The 19,323-nt window shown below is 50.7% G+C and overlaps 1 protein-coding gene across 1 annotated transcript; it reads right to left on the bottom strand.

Annotated features, from left to right (window-relative positions):
- Positions 1–1,204: 1,204 nt before the first annotated feature.
- Positions 1,205–13,158, bottom strand: HHATL (hedgehog acyltransferase like). The gene is made up of 12 exons (XM_065745010.1): positions 13,062–13,158; positions 11,943–12,083; positions 11,240–11,307; positions 10,819–10,932; positions 10,494–10,688; positions 9,517–9,726; positions 6,843–7,014; positions 5,849–5,993; positions 5,457–5,492; positions 4,793–4,994; positions 3,394–3,535; positions 1,205–2,159 (listed from the first exon to the last, which is right to left on the bottom strand). The coding sequence occupies exons 2-12, from the start codon at positions 12,046–12,048 to the stop codon at positions 2,038–2,040; spliced, it is 1,512 nt and encodes a 503-aa protein (XP_065601082.1). The 5' UTR covers positions 12,049–12,083; positions 13,062–13,158; the 3' UTR covers positions 1,205–2,037.
- Between the last annotated feature and the right edge of the window lie 6,165 nt (positions 13,159–19,323).

Consider the following 19,323-nt stretch of genomic DNA (forward strand, 5'->3'; position numbering starts at 1 on the left):
TCTACACGAGGCTGAGCAGTGAGACATGGCCGTGATAGCAGTGCTTTGGTGCTCCTGGCCCACAGGACCCCTCTGGGTTTCTAAGAGCAGTGATAACCAAGGAGACTCCTGGCAAAGGTGGGCAAAGCTCTCCCATGAGCTGTTCTCCAGCAGATTGCTCTATCAGTGTCCAAGATTAGCTTCTGACAGCGTCATTAGATGTAACTGCTGAGTAAATTTAGATCCTTAGTGAATGGGTTATTTTCTATCCCAGACTACCCAGGCTGGGAGGACAGTGCAGAGTCATCGGTTTTGCCATGTGAATCATCCTCTCCAACACCAGCAGATGGTGACTCTTTCCCTTCCTGTGCACCCAGGGATGCCCCAAACGACAGAGCCCTCAGACCCTGCAGCTCAGGGAGGCTTCGGCTGTCTGCAGACACCTGCATGGGGAAGAAGAATTGGATTTTAAGCTAGGAATGGGCACAACACATCGAAGCTGGCTTGATGGTACAGAGTAAATTTGAGGCATTGGAGATGTGCCTGCCAAAGGTCTGGTGGCAGACTTCTGTTTAAAAAAGGTGCACCTGGCAACTGAAGGGGTTCTTTGGATGTGACTGGAGATGCAACCAAGGCACAATACCTCGCTGCTCTTCCAGCAGGTGTCAAAATTGCAAACAGGCCCCTGGATCTCCCAGTTCCCGAGGCAGCCTGTCACCCAGGGGTCACTGGAATCATAGCAACACAACACTGATGATTGGTAGGCACCATAGATGTCCAACGATTTTTTACTACATAAATAAATGACATTTATCAGGGACTTTGTCAGTCACTTTGGCAGAGCTGAAAGCTGACGAGGAACCATTCCTGCTTCATCCACAGGGAAGCCAGAACACAGCAGCACCAAGCATCTCAACCCGTGTTGTGAAGTGGTCCAGATTCTACCCTCACCACACACTGACATCAATCAGACATAAGGCCACTGAAAGCTGCTGTAAACTGCAAGAGGGCTGGAGCTGCTTTCGGTGACAAACCCTCCCCAAGGCACCGTGGGGTCATTTATTTAATGCACTTCCCATACAATGCTCCAAAGTCTACTTCTCTAAGGAGGCTATCAGGCACTTCCCCTCCACCACAAAGTGCTGCCCTTCATTCGGTGCCCCTCTCCTTTGATTGTGTGTGTGTGTGTGTGCTCATGCAGCACAGGCTTAGGCTGCGTGCACCGAAGTCGGGCTGGGTGGCTGGAGGTGGCCGAGAGTTGGCTCTGAGCCCTCGGCCATGGATGGGAATGTAGCTTAAACCTTTGTCCATGGCATGCAAATAAGTGCTCTGTCTGTGAAGCAGGCGTGCCCCCTGCACTGCCACTCACCACGCCTGAGGCTGGCACTAAATCATTTCTCAAGATATTTAGGACTGAAGGGACCTGTTTTGAGATACTAACAGACATCACTCTGCTGACAGCAGTGGGAAGACAATTACTCTTCCATGTGCAGTTCCTGAACCTCTTTCCTTTTGCTATAAGAGACTCTTCTTATTTATTTATGAGCCTCTTGGTGGGCGTACATTGTGCTGAGCTATTTCACAGTCCTTAATGCACAGCCCCAGATGTTGAGCCATTTGCAGTATACGATGACCATTTCTTGTAGCAAAAGAAAAATGGGATGCTTTGGCTGAAAGCGACCTGGAAATGGGAGATCTGGGCTGCAGGTCCTGTGGGAGAGCCAAATGCTGGTGGATTGGGTGTTATGTGGAGCAGAGAGTGAAATCTCTAGGTCTGCATGGTGCCAAAGGGTCAGAAAAAGGATGGAGACTTAAAGATGTGTCTCAGGAGCCTATCTCAGTGGTCCACCATGTGTGGGGAGCCAGCAAAATGCTCGCTGTGCCACAGGAGACCCCTGCAGCAAAGGGGTGGCATGTGCCTTCCAGATGACTTCTCTATGGGTGAGCTACAGCAGTCTGATTGCCAGGAGTGCTTGGAGAGCCCCTGCCAGCAGCTGGCCTGGCAGAGGCAGTCAGAGGGGAGTCCAGGTTTTGGGGCAAGCCCATTGAGGTCTTCCTCTACTCTGCCTTGGGTTTGTCACTCTTCTCCTCTTCCATGGCCAGGATGCGTTCACGCTCTTTGATCAGCTGCACTCCGCAGTATGTGATGAACCAGATGGACAAAGTGCTGACAGGGAAACCTAAAGGTGGAAGGAGACATGGTCAACTTGATGTGCTGCTTATGGGGCCAACTCTTCTCAGGCACCTCTGCCCCCTGGGTGGGTGTGGGGGGGTCCCAGAGGTTCATGGCTCAAGTAGTTTTCCTTTGTGGATACAAACCAACAGCTTCACAGAGAGGAGAGAAATCCCCAGGGGCTGATTTTAGACGGAGAAGTGCCTGAACCCATGAGGGCATCCTGGACTACAGTTAATGTTGAGAGAACGTGCTGGAGTTTTGCTTTTTTTGACCCCCAGACCTGCTTTGTCTGTTGAGTTCAGTCTCAGCAGTTGGATTTGTGCCCATGCAACCTGCCAACACTCATCCTTGTTCAGCACTGCAGACTTCTGGAAGCTTTGGACCCTGGTGACACTGAGGGTTAACCTCAGCTTAGTCCCATCCCTACATAGAAACACATGTTTTTGTCACCTTGATAAGTAACAAGAGCTGGGAAATGCCTTCTACTTAGGAAGGGCCCATGGGCGTTTGTAACAACAAGCTGGGTATCCACAGCAGATAGGAGGCACAGGCTTTGTACCTGCTAAAACAGGACCTCTGCAATGAATAATGCAACCCACAAAAGCCAGCTAGCTCAGCGGGCAGGCACTTCTGGCACACAGAGCCCAGCAAGTCACATTATCCATTTCCTAAGCCAGCCCCGTCCCAAAGAGGGTTGGAGGACATGGATTCCAGGTGGCTATTTATATATACCATGAGTTGCTCGAGAAGACTCCAAAATACTGCCGGCATCTGCCAACAGGAAAGTGTAGATAATTCTGTTCATAAGGAGACTAGCATAAGGATTTGTACTCATCACCTTCAGGTTGGCTCAGGAAGAGCTACTAAAGAAAATGGAAATTAAATAGGACAAGTAAATCCCTTTCTCCAGCAAAAGGATTGTTTTGCATCCAGGGTCTCAGCCCAACTGGGAGAGATTCCCGACTGCAACCTCTGCAAGTCACAGCAAACACATCTGGAAGGCAGCTTGCACCTCAAAGAACTGGCATGAATCATAGAATCGTTAGGGTTGAAAAAACCAATAAGATCCTCTAGTCCAGACATCAACCCAGATGGGATCTAAGAAACTGTATTTTTACACCTTTCACAGAACGGACATGGTTGGGAGCAGAGCAATGGTCAGGACTTGGCAGCCCCACACTCTGTGTCTGCCCACGAGGACAGGGATTGCTCAGTGGGGAAGGCCAGTGGCACCTTACCTGTCACGAGGAGTCTCTTGGTGACCAGCAGTGCGAACTCCAGACTGTTGAGGGCTAGGATGTTGTAGAGGACAATGGCCCAGAAATTCACCGCCCCAAAAGCTGCCCTAATCCGCCGAGATGTGGCCGCTGACATTTTGGCCTACGTAGGAGAGAGGGACAGAGAGTGAGGGAAAGTCAGGCTGCAAGGAGAAGTTGGTCCAACAACAGCCAAAATCCATCAGGACGGTACACACGGTTTCATTCTGGGTACTCCTCTCTTCATCCGTTGCCATTCCTCAAGGCAGATGAATGCTATTTGTTGGGATTACTGTCAGCCCTACATCCTGGTCACTCCCACTCCCCAGGAGTGTGGAAGTGGTTGACAGCAATCTTGTAAGAGCACAATGCATCCCCAGGCCACTTAGTGCTGAGAGCTGCAGCGCCGTGGGGAGGGAGATTTCACTGCCTGTGGGTGCCTTAATCTGATCAAAAGTTCAATGAGCAGAGCAAACAGGATTGCCTTCCCATGTTTTTATTCACAAGGGGTCTTTACTGAATCAGTGTAGGACCCCCAGGCTTTGGGTTGGGAAAAACAAATAAACAAGAAAATTGTTCCCAGAATGGAATTTTTTCCAACTGCATCTCTGAGTCATCTTGGTCCCAAACAAAGATGGGGCACTAAGCTTTGGAGTGGCTGGAAAACAATCCGTTCTAAATATTTGCTTTTATCAGAAGTCAGATCAAAAGCACTCAGAATGCCAAAGCTTTTTGCAGAACAAGAAGAGCAAATGATTTCTGTATGGAAATGTATAAACATTTCCTATGGACAGACCTCAGATTTGGAATCCATCTGTGCTATTTCAGTGCCTCGCTGGAGCTGCAGTCCTGGTGCTGCTGGACTTCTTTTCTCTAGGAATGCTTCATCCTCTGCCTAAACCTCCCATGAAATATCATAGGGGTATGTGGGGATTTGCTCTAGGTGGGTGACACCACGCAGGAAATCAAAGGATAAAGAGCACCAGGGTTGTCCTTCTCTCGCATAATCATGCTTGTATCACAGCATCAAAGAATGGCACATAGACCTCTCACCCCCTGCCATAGTCTGAGTGCCCCCACCAGCTCAGGCTGCCCAGAGCCCATCCAACCTGGACTTGAGCACTCCCAGGGATGGGGCACTCCCAGCTCTCTGGGCAGTACATGGTCATAATGTTGATAAAGTCTGTAGGAAAGTACTGTAGGAAGCCCAGCCATGGACCCGCATGGCATCATCAGGGATGTTGCTCTTCAGCCTCAGCTGAATGGATCTCATTTGTCTAAAGATATATGAGTTCCCGACACTCATAGGTGTTTCCAGGAGCAGAGTTTGTCCCCAGGACCACCAAACTCCCCCCCACGTGCTCACAGCACATCTGCTCACCTCCAGTTTGGAGAGGGGTTCCCACTGGAAGAACTTCTGCACCCAGAGCTCGAAGTTGAGGCCAAAACAGTTGAAGACAGACCAGATGTAAACAATCTCACAGGGTCCCAGCCACAGAGTGGTGACAGCAAAGGTAGCAATGGAGGCCATTAGCTCCTTCACGATGTTGTCGTGGTTCTCACCAATGTGGTCATACACATACCTAATGGCCAATAAAAGTGATTGGTCCTCCCCATAGTCAAGGAAAACCCCTTCTCCCACATTTGCCCACTACGTGCTCCTCACAAACTTGTCAGTCTAGAGTGCTCCAGTGAGAAAGAGAAGATATTTTGGCTGACATGTTCTAGCAGGAAATGGATTGTTGCTGTAGTCTGGCTAATTCATGGTTCATGTTCCTAACAGAACTAGAGCTTCTTGAGGAAAAAATGCCACCTTTTTTCTCTCCTGTAGGTAGATGGTTGATAAGAAGAATTGGATGGGCTGTTGTACTTCATTTTGATTAGTTCAATGGTCTGTGGGATAAAAAGACCTAATCTGACTGCATGGGATTCACCCCAAAGTAAGGGCTTCTTATCTTTGGGATGAAGGATATTAAATACATCACTACCATATAATGAAAGAGGAGACTCCAAAGCAGACAAGAGATGGTTGAGCAGACACTTACTTGCACAGCCAGTCGTTGATCCCTCTGTCAAAATGCCTACAATACAGATGGCAAAAAGCATGTTAGAACACATGGTCTAATACACCTTTCCAACCAGAGAAGGTGCCTGGTCCCCCAGCGAGGTTTACTTTGAACCTCATTCACAGTGGATCTCCGTGCTCCTTCCTTGAATAAGTCCTGTGACTGTGTGATCCTGCTAACCTCCCTCCCTATCATCACTCCCTGCCCAAGAATATTTCCTTGGGTTATGGCCAAGTCTAGTTTGTATTTTCAGTATGGTCAACCTATAGGGCAGCTGCTCAGAAACACAACTCAGACCTCCTCATCTCCACGCTCATTTTCTTAGGGTCAAACATACCATATTCCATCAGCTACATACACAGAGTACTCACGTTTCTGCAAAGATGTAGAGCATGGTGATGCATTTTGGGGGCTGGGGTGGGTCCAAGTGGTCCAGTCTGGCAATAGTGTTGATGACCCCAAACATGACAGCAGCTTTGACCCAGTCGTACACCAAATTGGAATAGGCCAAGCCAGCTGGAGCAAAAACAGGAGTCAAATGGGTGAAGAGGTTTTAGTCTGGGAGCCACAGTGCCACCTGAGCTCCCACTGTGGATGAAGCAGATCTGGTAGACATGGTCAGCCTGCACAGCTCCATCTGAAGTAACATATATTTGATCAGGACATCCAGGTCTCTTAGGACGCCATAAATCAATTCTGGAGCCATCACAGCTGCATTAGGATTTCCTCCTGGCCTTCAAGTGCCACTCTACAGAGACATGGGACTGCTCTAGGCTGGTGTGGGTGTCACATACTCTGTGGCATCTCAGATTCTGCCACTGGGCATCACTGGGGCAGCTGAAGTCTTCCACCCGGCTGCCAGCTGAACACCAGTGTGCTACCATTACTCATCCTGAGAATTTGGCTTCTGGAAGACCCTGGTTCAGACCTGCTCAGAGCTCAATATGTTTGCTTATTCTGTGCCAGCCACCAAGAAGGGCCTACCTTCCTCTACCACTCTCTAGCAGCTGAATAAAACAGCTACAACTGCCCTGAACTGCTTCTTTCCAACCCATGCTTCAGCCCTGGGGTCGTTCCAACAGCTCACAAAACCCTTACCCTGATACTCAGAGTAGGTGAGCACCTGTGAAGGCACTGAAGGCACCAGATGTGCCCCTTGCAATAACATGGAGCTGATTTTATGGGTGCTGAGCTCCATGCAAAGGCAATGGGGATGACAAAGAGCTCAGTGGGAAGAAGAGGTACTCTACTCAAATACATCCAACATGGGCACTGTTGATGCTCCTCGATGGAGTAGGATGGAGATCTGAACTGCTCACCACTGCCTTGAAGCTGAGCACAGGATATCCCTCCATGACCACTCACCTAAGGACCAGTCCGAGAGGCGGTTCACAAACTTCAGGTCTGAGGGGAGGGTGAGGATGTAGAAGAAGTGGAAGAAGATGTCCACAGCAATGATGGCCCCCACGTGGAGGAGGGCGTGGACCCGAATGTTCCTCATCTCATCATCTTTGCGGCGCAGATCTCGGGTGCTCACCTGCCAGGATGGCAAAGCAGGAAGGGCTGAGCTGGGGGCAAGGTGGGAAGCAGGACTGGAGAAACATTCAGGGTGCAAACAGAGACTCAAGTTATGAATTTAGGGACATCTTTAGGAATCACACCATGACATACACTGACCAAATCCCTGTTGCTTAAAGAAGACCCAAGGGATGTATCCACAAGAAGAGGAAACATCCTCAATAGGGTAAACACCATAATCAAGGAGGTGAAGTTTAGGATCTCTCCTTGGGGTCATGCTCAAGATATCAATTTAGCTTAGGGTTGACCTTTGCATAGGTCACTAAGTGTGAGTGTTAGACGGTGTTTTTACAGTGGAAAACTTCTAGCACTAAGGTACAAGCCTTTATTCAACTTTCTTACAGAACAGCTGCAGGATTCGCTGTTCACAATGAGCTGTTGAGGCAGAGATCAGTATAGGATAGAGTGTGGCTTTATTTCAGGCACCTGAGACAATATCATTGCTTTTTCTGAGAATAAAGCAGCCACCTTCACTTTATCATTGGCAACTCTATTTCCCCACACTCCAAAAGAGTCTCCTTTTTATGTTCCCTTATATGTACTACAGCAGTTTCTTAGGGTTGGGTTTTTCCAAAACCTGCCCAATCAATTTTTCATGGGCCAATTGAATGTATTACATTCTTCCTCTGATAGTTTGAGATACAATTTCTTTGTTTTCTGTGCCTACACTTCTATCCGTAATCTACAATATCCAACTAAACCTGAAAATGTTCTGAGGCCATCTGACTGATGGCCTCGCTTCCCCACGTTGCTGTAAGAATTGCTGCTGTATTCAAAATCCTCTTATGCTTATGACTCTCCCTTTATTGCTGGTGAGAGGTGGGAGTTCTCTCAAAGCAATGTGCATGCTGCCACACCAGCCCTGCCGACAGAACCAGAGGATTCCTGAGAATTAAAGCCTCTGCCAGATTTTCTCCTGTCTGTTATACACCAAGTGCTTTAAGGATGCAGAGGCCGCTGAGTTGGAGAAGAAAGCAGGAAAGGACATGGGGACTGAGTCTCTGTCCCCAACATTTTCAGTCCCACAGAATGAGTTTGTTCCCCTACTCTCAGTAAGAGAGACAGACTGAGAGGGGCTGTCCAAGCCACGGATGGATATTAGAAAAAATTTCCTCTCTTTAAGAGTGGCGATGCATTGGCACAGCTGCCCAGGGAGGTGGTGGAGTCACAGTCCCTGGAGATGTTCCAGAGCCGTGGAGATGTGGCACTGAGAGATATGGTCAGTGGGGACGGTGGGGTGGGCTGGGGTTGGGCTTGGGGATCTCAGGGGTCTTCTCTGACCTGAATGAATCTGTGATTCCATGGAGTCACACCATCCGTGGGGACTGCAAGGGCCCTTCCAGGACGCAGCACCAGTAGGAGCCAGGGAGACAGATCCGTTCCATAATGAAGCCATACATCCCAGTCTGGGGAAAGGACTCAATCTGTCTGCCTCTATAATTACTGTTGGGCAATTAGGAACTAGCTCTACAATTAGCTGCCGGGCAAGCAGTGCAGGGTGGCACCTAGCCAGGAGGTGGCAGTGGTGTCCAGGCCAAGGCTGGTCCCCTGGCTGTGGGGTGGGAAAGGGGTTGGACTCTCTCACTGTGCCTTTGGGGACAGGGTTTTAGGCAGGAAAGGATGAGATTGCTCATTACGTGTCTATAAACATCCCGATCTGGGACTGCGTGGAAGGAGAAGGAAACAAAGACCCTCTCACATCACTTGCAGGGTGATGGGAGCTCGTGTCTTGTAGGCAATTCCAGTGTCCAGATTTATACACACTTGAGTGTCCTTAGTAGAAACACAGCCTGGGCTGTGTTCTGAGTTCATGAAAGAATATCTGAAATGTTTTTGCATCCAGGTTTCAAAGAGAGCCCCCAAATTATTAAAAGATAACATTCTCTAAAAGGAAGCAGAGGTAGTAATCATTAGCTGGGCTTCCTGGCACATCAGCAAGCTATACTAGCTTATTTGGACAACCAAGGCTGATCATTGGTGTAGAAGGATCCTAGGACTGGAAAAGCAGTGGCTTGACCTTTGGATGTGAAAGAACCCGGATGCTGGCAGCCCAGGGTTCTGCTCTTTGGAGTCTGCCCTTCACAAAGCCCCCTTGGCTGTGTGCAATGTGCGAGATGTCCAAGCCTGCTCATCTGGATCAGAGGAAGCATTGGAACGTAGGCTGCCAAAACGCAGCAGTGCAATGCTCTCCTGCCCTCAGTCCCAACACGGCACTTTCACCACGACAAACTCCTCCTCCTGGTGTTGGTGAGGAGAAATGGCCAAAAAAGCAAAAGGGAAGGTGAAAAACCCATCCGTTTTCACCCCTCACCAAAAAGCACAGCATTTTTGTGCAGCCTGGGCTGTGGCCACAGACTGCATGACTTCTATGAGCACTTACCCCTTCACTGTGGCCAACAGTGGGGATTTATAGACCTTCAGTTCACGCAGATCAACTCAAGGAAGCCATGGGGACACTCACCTGGGTGTGAAACTGGTCAAACGTCATGACGGGCCCAAAGAAGAAGAAGGGAAGGTAGAAGTTGTACTTGAGGAGGTCGAAGATGGAGAAGATGCCCTCCTTCCTCTCGGAGCTCTCAAGAGCAAAGCTCATGCAGCGCATGATGGTGAAGCCGCTTCCACCGTAGAAAAGGACATCTTGAAGATCAAAAGCTCCTGTTACAAATCCACTCTGGGTGAGAAACAGACAGTTACCACCGGGCATGCGGTGTCACTTTGGTGCTCCCTCACTTTGCAGAAGACATCCACAGTCAGGGTGGTTGGCAAAGCCCCTAATTATGCTCTGGCAATTATTCCTGCAGCTAATGAGCTGGGGAGAAAGCTGGGGCTCTGTTTTCAGTCTGGCTCCTACATCCCAGAGGAGCAGGAGGTCCTCTTAGCCAACCTGCCCCACAGTCACTTGGTGAAGATGTGGTTGTGATCTGGATGGGAATTGTCCCGGGACAGAGCCCTCCCCAGAGGGAGGAGGGAAGTGGTGGAAGCCCAATGTGGAGGCAGAAACACACTTCAGGAGGTGATGATGGGCAGGGATGGGCAGTACTGCCCTTCAGAGGGACTGCATGGCTTTATAAGGTTCTCCCTGGGCTTCTCCCCACCTGCCCAAGAGAGAAAGTCTTTAACGGGACAGGTAGGCATGAACATCACTGAACTCATCCAGCACTGCGTGGTGGGTGGGGAAACTGAGGCACAGGGGAAGAAAATACCTTACTTGGGGTCACCTGACAAACTGCTGCTGAGGCAGCAAGGAGGAAACCACCAGAATGTGACACAGCCCCCGTGGAACCACTCATGAGCTCAGTGCTATAACAGCCCCCTGCTCTCACACCCTGCATGAGCTGTCACAGGGCCAGGAAAAGGACTCAAGGTCTGGGGACACCCAAGGAGGTAAACCTAAGGAGAGAGATGGGAGGCAGAGGGGAGGTCCAGGATGGCACCTACCTGCCAGGAGCTGAAGGGCTCCAGCTTGATGGAGGCAAGGCAGCAGAGCCCGGCTGCATAGCAGAGCCACTTCTGCTTGGCCAGTGCCACGGAGTAGAGGATGAGGCAGTGGGACAGGATGATCATCAGGTAGGCGAGCCCCATGCTGCCCAGCACAGCCAGCATCCCATACAGCATGTACACCACGGCCCGGTGCTGCGAGGGGAAATCATCAGTGGGGTGGCAGCCCCCAACCCTCCCTCTTCCCCATCCATCCTGAAGATCTCCCCATACCTGCTCAACGGACACCATACCACCCCAGTGCTTTTCTCCAGCCCTGACTCACCTGTGGCACCGTCATGGAGCAGACCTTGGCAAAGAGGACGTGTCCTGAGAGCGTGAAGATGATGACGTTCCTGAAGGAGGTGAACCACATCACCCACTCGAAGTCAGCTACGTCCTGCGGGAGCAGCACCAGCTGCTTTAGGGTCCCCAGCCTCCATGCTCCCACCCCAATGCCCATTTCAAGAGGAAAGCACACGGATGCTGGGGCCTTTCTTCCCAGTTTCCACCCCAGGGCTCCCAAGCACTTCAGCTTTGCCATAAAATCCAGGGAGTGACATGAGCATGTCTTAGTGCACACAAACCAGAGCATCCTCTGTGCTGCAGGGCTACTATTTCCCTGACTACATTCACTGCTGAGAAAATACACAAGGACTTTTCAAAAGCATTCGTAGCAGAACAAGAGCTCTGCTTCCTCCCCTTACCATCTTTCTGCCAAAGTAGTGCCAGCCCGGCTTGATGCCATCCCGAAAGGCCTTCCTGTTCATGTTGTCTGCAGAAGAATGAGAGTCATGGGGAGAAGGGTTCAGGTTGGATAACAGGAACAATTGATTCTCTGTAGGAGTGGTGCTGCAGTGGCACAGGTTGCCCAGGGGGGTGGTGGGGTCACTGAAACTGGAGGTGTTTCACTGAGGGACATAGTGGGCATGGTGGGCTTGGGGATCTCAGAGGTCTTTTTCAACCACAGTGACAGAAGCAAAGAGGGAGCTACATTTTGGCAAGGCAAGGAGTCTTCTTCCCCATGAGGATGAGCCATGTGGGCCCAAACACCCCCATTCTAAAAATGCCCATTTCCAATGGAAAACCAGGAGTCAGGAATGTCAACCACTCCCACACGGGTTCCCACTTGGTGGGGTACATTTCTTCTGCCTCGAGGCAAATTGTCATTTCCATTGGGAAATGACACTGTTAGGGCAGGGTGGTGGCACACTAGGGGCAATGCTGGAGAGCCATGGGAATGGGGCCGTGTGAGCAGCCAGGCTGAAAGCAGTGGATATTAAATCCCTTTGGATGCACTCTAAAGGGCTCCCAAGTTGCTATCCTCCCCAAATAAATAAAGCTGATGTTGATAAGGATGTTGCATCCTTCCTTCTTGCTGGAGGGGAGGGACACAATGGGGGATGTTACCTCTGGATGCCTCAAAGATACCACTGCCACTGTACAGCACAGCACAGGTCACGACAAGAGCGTAGAATCCCAGCTCATGGCTGGGCAGCATCGTCTTAACCCCCATCACTGTGAGTTAGGGTGGGTGGAGGGGATTCAGACCTGGGAAAGGAGAGGGAATAAAGCCTGAGAGGTAAGGGCTCAGCCACCCCACAGATACCCTAAGTTACTGCTGGTCCTCAGCCACCCTGCTCTGGGGGCTCCCATGTGTGCTGGAAGAAGAAGAGGAGCAAACAGCACCAACTGAGCACTGGGGGAGCCCCAAACCCAGCCAGGATCCAGGATTTAGGCACATACCCATCCCCATGTTGGATGGGGTCCCTCCTGCATCACCCCTCGCTTCTTGGTGGGATGCAGGTCGAGCCCAAAGGTGCAGTGCTGGAGGGGATGCAGAGCAATGCTCCCATTCCCCTTCCCCACCCCCTGTCCCCTTTCTGCTGGGGTTTTGCCTTGCCCTGAGCTCTCAGCATGTGCATGTGGTCAAGGGGGTGTTCCCAAAGCCGTGGGCTAATTACTCCTGCCAGTGCTAATTAACCCCGGCACTGCAATGCTATTTCCCATCCCAACCTCCAGTCTCCTCCGGGGGTTGTCAGCTGCCCAAATCCTTGTGGGGTTGGGGGGGGGGGGTGCCCTGTCTCTGTCACCTCGGTGCCACCTCAGCCCGTGGTGGCAGTGTCTCTGCCCTGCCAGCATCCCCTGATCAGCAGAGCTCCACGTTAAGCAATTAAAAGCGAACTCACATCTGCAGCGCAAAGCTGCGGGATGGATCTGGGGTCAGCAGGCATTGCAGAGCTCGGGGAGGGGGGAGGGGGCACGCTGTTATCGCTCTGCAGTCCCTGTGCGGCAGGAGGGCACCGGGAGATGCGGCTTTAGAGAGCTTTTATCCCTTTTTCGTGCTTCTCAAGGATTTTATTTTGCGTGGCTATTTATTTGCATCAAAGCCGGGGGGGGGGGGCAAGCTCAGCGTTTCCCCTTCAGGGTTTCCCCCCCCCACCCCCCACAGCATCCTCACCCCCCCCCACCAAGGGCCCCCCTGGCTGCCCACTCCCCCCCAAACCCATTTCTCTCCCCATTACTGACCTTGAGCCCCGGGGGAGTGCCAAGGTGGGGAGGTCCAGCGTCCTGCACCGCAACCTGAGGGCTTGGGGGACAGGAGTGGGTTGGGAAAGTAGGGGACAAAAAAGCAAATCCCAAGGCAGAGCTTTAGGGGCTACTGGCTTCCCCTAGGGCATCTCTCAGCCCGGCCAGGAGGATCTGGGGGGGCTCCTTTCCCCCCAGAGTGCCCCCGGAGGAAGTTTGGCTGGGAGTGGAGCTCGGCAGCGGGAGGTATTTTTATTTTAGAGCAGCGCTGCAGAGGGGCTGGTTCAGGAGCTGTCTGTCACCGCAGCTGCTGGAGAGGACCTGAGCTGGCTGCCAAAGCCAACCCGGGCCAGGTCTGGGGCTGCTCTCCCAGCCCACGAGGCCGACCTCAGTGCACAGGTGGGGAAACTGAGGCACCCTGTGTGCAGCTGAAAGAAGGGACGAGGGGCTGATGGGGGCACGGGCAGTGTGATTTTGGGGTTGGCCGAGCAATGTGTGCCCAGCTGAGCTCTCTCTGCCCATTCCCTACGAGCTCCTGCTGGGGTTGACCTCCACGAGCTGTAGGTGGGGCTGGGGGAGTGAAGCAAGGAGGGCTGTGATCAACACTTCCATGGGCTGGCTGCGTTCGGGTGAGATCTGGCACCTTCTGGGCTCCAGAGAGAGCAACTGTGGCACAGCCACCCCAGGAGCTCTGTGCTAAGAGGATAGATGAGGGCAAGGCAGAGCCCACTCAATGGAGTAACACTGAAAAAAAACCCCAAAGCCTTCATCTTCCTGCCACATCTCCATCCCTACCCAGGACTGGGCTTCTCACACCCTGTCATAATTGACCACGTGCTCAGAGGAGGTGTAATTAAGAGATCAGTGTTGATAAACAAGAAATACAATTTGCCACGTGCAGCGTGGCCGTGGTGAGCCTCTACTCACTGCCAGCCACGTGGTGGATGTCCAGATTACACCAGGAAACCTCAGAGCAGGGAGAGCTGCGTCCACCTCCAAATCCTTCTCTCTGAGTGTGCTCCACATTGGGTGCCCTCAGCACGCTCACTGCTTGAGAAAGGAGGAAAGTAGGTCCCTTAATTTTTAGTATTTCATTATTAGATTTCATTATCTCATTATTTTATCTTCCTTTCCCTTTCATCTAGTTTTATGTTTCTTTTTTTTACCCCGAGGAATTTGCGAGCTGCCTGGATGGAAAGAGCAGCATAGGAGCAGCCCTGGGAACCGTGGTGATAAAAATCATTTAGCTTTAATTTATAGAAATTATTAAAAAAAATTAGGAAAAGAAAAAACCCGCTCTTCCTTTCTAATATAGTAAGATTTATTTTTAATGCAACCAGCAGCACAGGGGAACACCACTGTGTTTTACTGCCCCAGGACTGCAGCTTTAGGGCTAAGGGCTGTTTATGGCCTCGAGCTGATTTAATGACAGCATTTTCAAACATCTGTCGGGTTGCTGGAAGATGTGGCATGTGAACAGAAGGCACTCCTTTCCTTCATGTGCAGGGGAATGGGAAGGTGGTGTGGCTCCATCCCAACGGGGCATGGCATGAACATGAGATGTCAGATGGGGACAACGCTCCTCCTGGCCACTTCTACCTGCTTTGTATTGCTGTCTCCCTGCTGCTGGAGGAGCTCTCTATGGGGTGGAATGGAGGGAGAGGGTTACAGTAAACCATATGTGTTGTTTCACACTGCTTCAAGTTCCCCCACCAAGTGTGCCCATGCACATGTGCTGCTGGGAGCTTGTCAGCTAGGACCTCAGCAGGCACCTCCACTGCTAGCAGAACAGCTTGGGAGAAGGGAATGTGGGGAAACACATCCATCCATGTAAATGTTGATCCATTCAAAGTTTCATCCATCCAAACTTCCATCCATCCTTTCAAACTTCCATTCATCCACCCACCCATCTGCTTCTCCATCCATCCATCCATCCATCCATCCATCCATCCATCCATCCATCCATCCATCCATCCATCCATCCATCCATCCATCCATCCATCCATCCATCCCTCCATCCATCCATCCCTCCATCCCTCCATCCCTCCATCCCTCCATCCCTCCATCCTTCCATCCCAGGTCACAGAGGACACCTTTCAGCCCCCCAGAACAGTCCTGCCTGCCCCCTGTGTCACCCAGTGATACCACCAAAGCCCCACGCTCCCCCCCAGCACCTCCTGCTGCCCTGGGAAGTGCTCTGAAGAAAGCTCCCAGCACTTGGCAAGGACGACACCCTACACTAGTTGAAGCCCGCTGCCTTTAGCCCTTCTTGTCAAGGTCCCCTTTCCTTCCTGAAAAAGTACAGGTAACTATTCTTGCTGACAAATGAGCTGCTCTAAAACCCAAGGCTTCATCCCGTGCCAGCAGATGGGGTTTGGAGCCTTTGCTGTGTAAGTGGAGATGCGTGGGGATTGAGGTGGCATTTGTTGAGCGAGGCTGCCCTGTCCTGTGGGAGCATTGGAGGGGACAGGATGAGTGAGAAACCCAACACCCCTCTTGGCTCAGCGGTGGCTTAATTTAGAGCACAGGGGCTCTACTGTGGTGTTTTTCCATTTAAAGCTCATTCATTTGTCATGCACGGGGCGATGGCCCCGCTGCTTGCAGGGCAGCAGCAGCTGCTGGCTGAGGGCAAAGCAGTTTTCCCGTGTCCCTTTGTCCCTGCTTCCCCCTGCAGAGGAATTAAATGCATCTCCCCCTCACATCTCCCTGCTCTGCAGCCTTTCCTATGAGGCATTTGCTTCCAAGCTCCCAAAAATCAAAGCGACCAAGTGCCCTGGAAAGGAGACTTTCCCCCAAATGCAACCCCCCCCATCCCCGCGGGTTTAACGCTTGGAGAGAGCACGCAGCCCAAATCCACGGCTCTAAATTGGAGCAGTTACATGGGATCAGCTTTGACCTACTGGCTGATCCTCTGCCCAAGGCACGGAGAGCCTGCTCGTGTCGATGCTGTCTATATTTAACCGTGCTAATGCAACGTTACGGCCAGCGGGGGCTGCGGGCTGCACTCTTGCCGTGCTCGCTGTCTGTAGGCAGGCTGCAGAGAGGAAAACGCTGGCAATTAATGGAAGCTCAACAGGATTTATTCCCAGTGGCTCGGCTGCACTTTCAGAATGGGATGCATCCATCAGGCACTTCTTGGCTGCTTGCTGGAAGCACTCTGCTGAGACAACCTTTGGTCTTTGGACTTGTGTTTGTGGCCGAAAGCTGTCTGAATCCCATCGAGGAGTGTCCACAGCCTCCAATACCTACAGCAAAATTCACCATGGGGTTGTGCTTCACGGCTTCACCACCACCACCGGCCTGCATCAGCAGCACAGTGCATTGTCACCGTCATCAAAACTGCAAAGAGAGACTAAAAAGCTCAGAGCTTCTCAAAAAGTGGCCTGTGACACGACTCTGTGCTGTGTGAAGGCTGTCCCAGCAAAGAAAAGCCAGATGCAAGGAGAAACTTCCAAGGAAAGCAGATTTGGGAGGTTTCAGATCAAGCCCAGCTGCATCCCTACAAGAAATGGTGCTCAAACAGCAGATGAAAAGCACTGGGGAGATTCTCTGGCTGAGAAGCAGCAGCATGGGTTTCTGCAGTGAGATCTCACTGGCTTTCTTAAATTCAGTGACAAAAGTGTGTGCACTGCACCTCTCCCATACCTTGAGAAACGGGAATCAGCTGCTGCAAGGGTCAGCACGGGCAGAAGTCAAAGTCAGGTCACTCTGCTGGTAGTACAGAGGGAATGCATCTCAAAACTAAGGTGAAAACTGAGAAGTCCTGCAGAATTTGGCCTGAGTTCAAATCCCCACTGCTCTGTGCTGGGAGGCAGACTGCACATTGCCACGAGAAATGTTACCTACAGGTATGGGCTCCCTAAATACACTATTTCACTGTGACTTCTTCCTCCCTCTTCAAGGCATCTTTTGGTTGTATGCGTGAGTAAAAAAACAAAGGGAGAAAATGCTTCTATGCAACCCCAAACAAGCATATGCTTAAAGAAACAAGTGCTGCAACACTTAAGAGGTTTGCACCATATGCTGTCAAGCCATATGTGCTCTGTAGCATCTAGCACTCCCATTTTCTCATCTGAGTTTCATGGGTCGATTCGCTGCCACCTCAGGAAGAATTTTGCTAGAGAGCATCATGAGGACAGGAGACAAATGCTGACCACATTGGAAAGGACAGCAGTTTTCCTCTAATGAGCTTATGGGAAAATATTATTGATTCACACTTCTGCGTAAGCGAAATCAGAATCTCCAGCTGCAAGCTAGCAGCCTGGGGTTAGCAGCCACTGCACTGCAAAACCTCCATGTTTTGCCACAGCTCGTGTTGGGTGATCTCTCTGCTGCAGGCTCTGAAAATATCTGCAGGAGGTGGGCTGAGTGACTCCCTTTGGTCTGTGCTATCCCAAACACCACCAGGACGGAGCTGAACAGAAAGGAAGGACAGCTCACTTTGTCAGACCCTCCATGTGGGATTTACAACTCCTCGAGCTGACAGAAGAGTGTACTGCAGGTTGCAAGATGGCCTTTCCTCTGATGCTTCTGGCAGGGTGAGCGGGAGGAATCTCACAGGGAGAAGTTTTGGTCCCACTTGTTGGAGAAAGGCACCTTTGCTCGTGCTGGGAAGGGAGCAGCAGTTTGCCCATCCACAAATCCACTCTGGGACGGTGATAGTTGGGGTTAAAGTCTGACAAACTTCACACTCACAAAAAGAGGCTGACAAAGAAAAGCAGAAAGAGTTTTCAAAAGACATTCATCTGAGAGACAAGGCAGCACTATTCAAAAATGACTAGCCCTCTATTTGCTTGTAATCCCCAAGGCTAGCTCTCCACTGGCAGGCTGCATGCTAATGCCTTATTAGCTTTCATTTGGTGTTCTCATCCTGCTGCAAGAGAAAAGGACAGAGATGCAAGAGTTTTCAGCACTTTCAAAAGTCCCTCCTCTGCTTTAAAAAAAGCTGCCTGTGTTCCACCAGCACTTCTTCCTAATGAGAACAAGAGCTGCCTGATGGATGGCTGCAGAGAAATTGGGGAATTCCTAACGTGAGCGGCCAGTTTTGTATGGAATGAGCTCTTACTGGGAGCTGAATTTAAGGTAAAGTCTCACTGACTGGAGGAGCGCTCTGCAGAGTTTCCCTTTCCAGTGGAGACTACTGAATTTCAGAAACCTCCTCTGCCAATATGTTCAAGCAAAGAAAGAAGCTGGGATGGTCAGTGGAGAGCCCACAAACTGCACTTGCAGATTTTCACAGGCCAGGCTAATCCATTCCCTCAGCACTTGAGTACTACAGACAGCCTTAGGCAGACCAGTGTCAGTGTGCTGATAAGGACAGAGCTGGGTTTGCTCCTGGCAGAACTTTGGAAGGGGGTTGGCATAACTTTTGTAAGGCAAATTCCTTCATGTGCTGATAAAGGGAGCAGTTTAATGAATATCAAGCCCTCTGTAGGCAAATTCTGTTGAAGCGAGGGAGGCTTTGTCCAAAATCACACAATTGCAGCTCCCTAAACTGCACCAAACTCTGGCATGTACAGAAAAAAATACTGAATAAAGAAATGTGATATATGCATTTGAACGTTGTTGTAATAGGTGTAACAGCAAACTAGGGTTGCTCAGGCCACCTGTTTTGTGGTCCTTACTAAATTCTGAGTTTTTCACCTTGGAAGTTTGAGGGTCTTTGCCAGAAATTTATTGCAGTCAGAAAAATCTGACCATTCACTGTTTCTATGAGCAGGATATTTTTATGTTTATAATCGCTGGGAAAGCCTGTGAGAGAAACACTGTAAGAGACTAATATTTTATATCATTGCCTCAAAGTTTGCTGATGAACATGTCCAAACATGTACAAGCAAGTCCTGGGCAAGAGTTGTGAAATCCTTTGTCTAAGGGACAAGCAGATGGGCATGTCCTGGGGCAACGAAAGAGAGATAAGCTGCAGCTCAATGGCCGCTGAACACTCTTTTGTGTGGTACTCATCTCCGTGGGGAGACAGCCATCTCAGGAGAAGCTTGCCTGGCAGGCTAGCACGGGATTTGCCACGTAGGCAAGAGAAATGAAGGATAAAAGAGGGATCGACCACCATGAAGTTGTTGTGGTTTTGTTGGTGTTGCTGTGGTGGTGTTCTTCCTCCTTGCTTCTTTCCTATCTTTCCTATCGCTCGCCCTCCCTTCCCCATCACCCTTAACAGTGTCCGCCTTCCCCATCTCCCTGGTTTATAGTGGTAATAAACTGGTCGGACCAACATCTGAACTGTTGCTTCTTAATCTCACGCCGGGTA

This window comes from Cyrtonyx montezumae, unplaced genomic scaffold, assembly GCF_038088225.1.
Source record: "Cyrtonyx montezumae isolate F1298 unplaced genomic scaffold, pur_monq_1.0 scaffold_32, whole genome shotgun sequence".
In the NCBI taxonomy this organism is placed as follows: domain Eukaryota; kingdom Metazoa; phylum Chordata; class Aves; order Galliformes; family Odontophoridae; genus Cyrtonyx; species Cyrtonyx montezumae.

Excerpts from the sequence above, each read along its gene's own strand:
- HHATL (XM_065745010.1), bottom strand. The coding sequence starts at position 12,048 with ATGGGGGTTAAGACGATGCTGCCCAGCCATGAGCTGGGATTCTACGCT. Across the intron at positions 7,015-9,516 it reads TTGACCAGTTTCACACCCAG|GTGAGCACCCGAGATCTGCG; the intron begins GTGAGTGTCCCC and ends CCATCCTGGCAG. Across the intron at positions 5,994-6,842 it reads CCTCTCGGACTGGTCCTTAG|CTGGCTTGGCCTATTCCAAT; the intron begins GTGAGTGGTCAT and ends TTTTTGCTCCAG.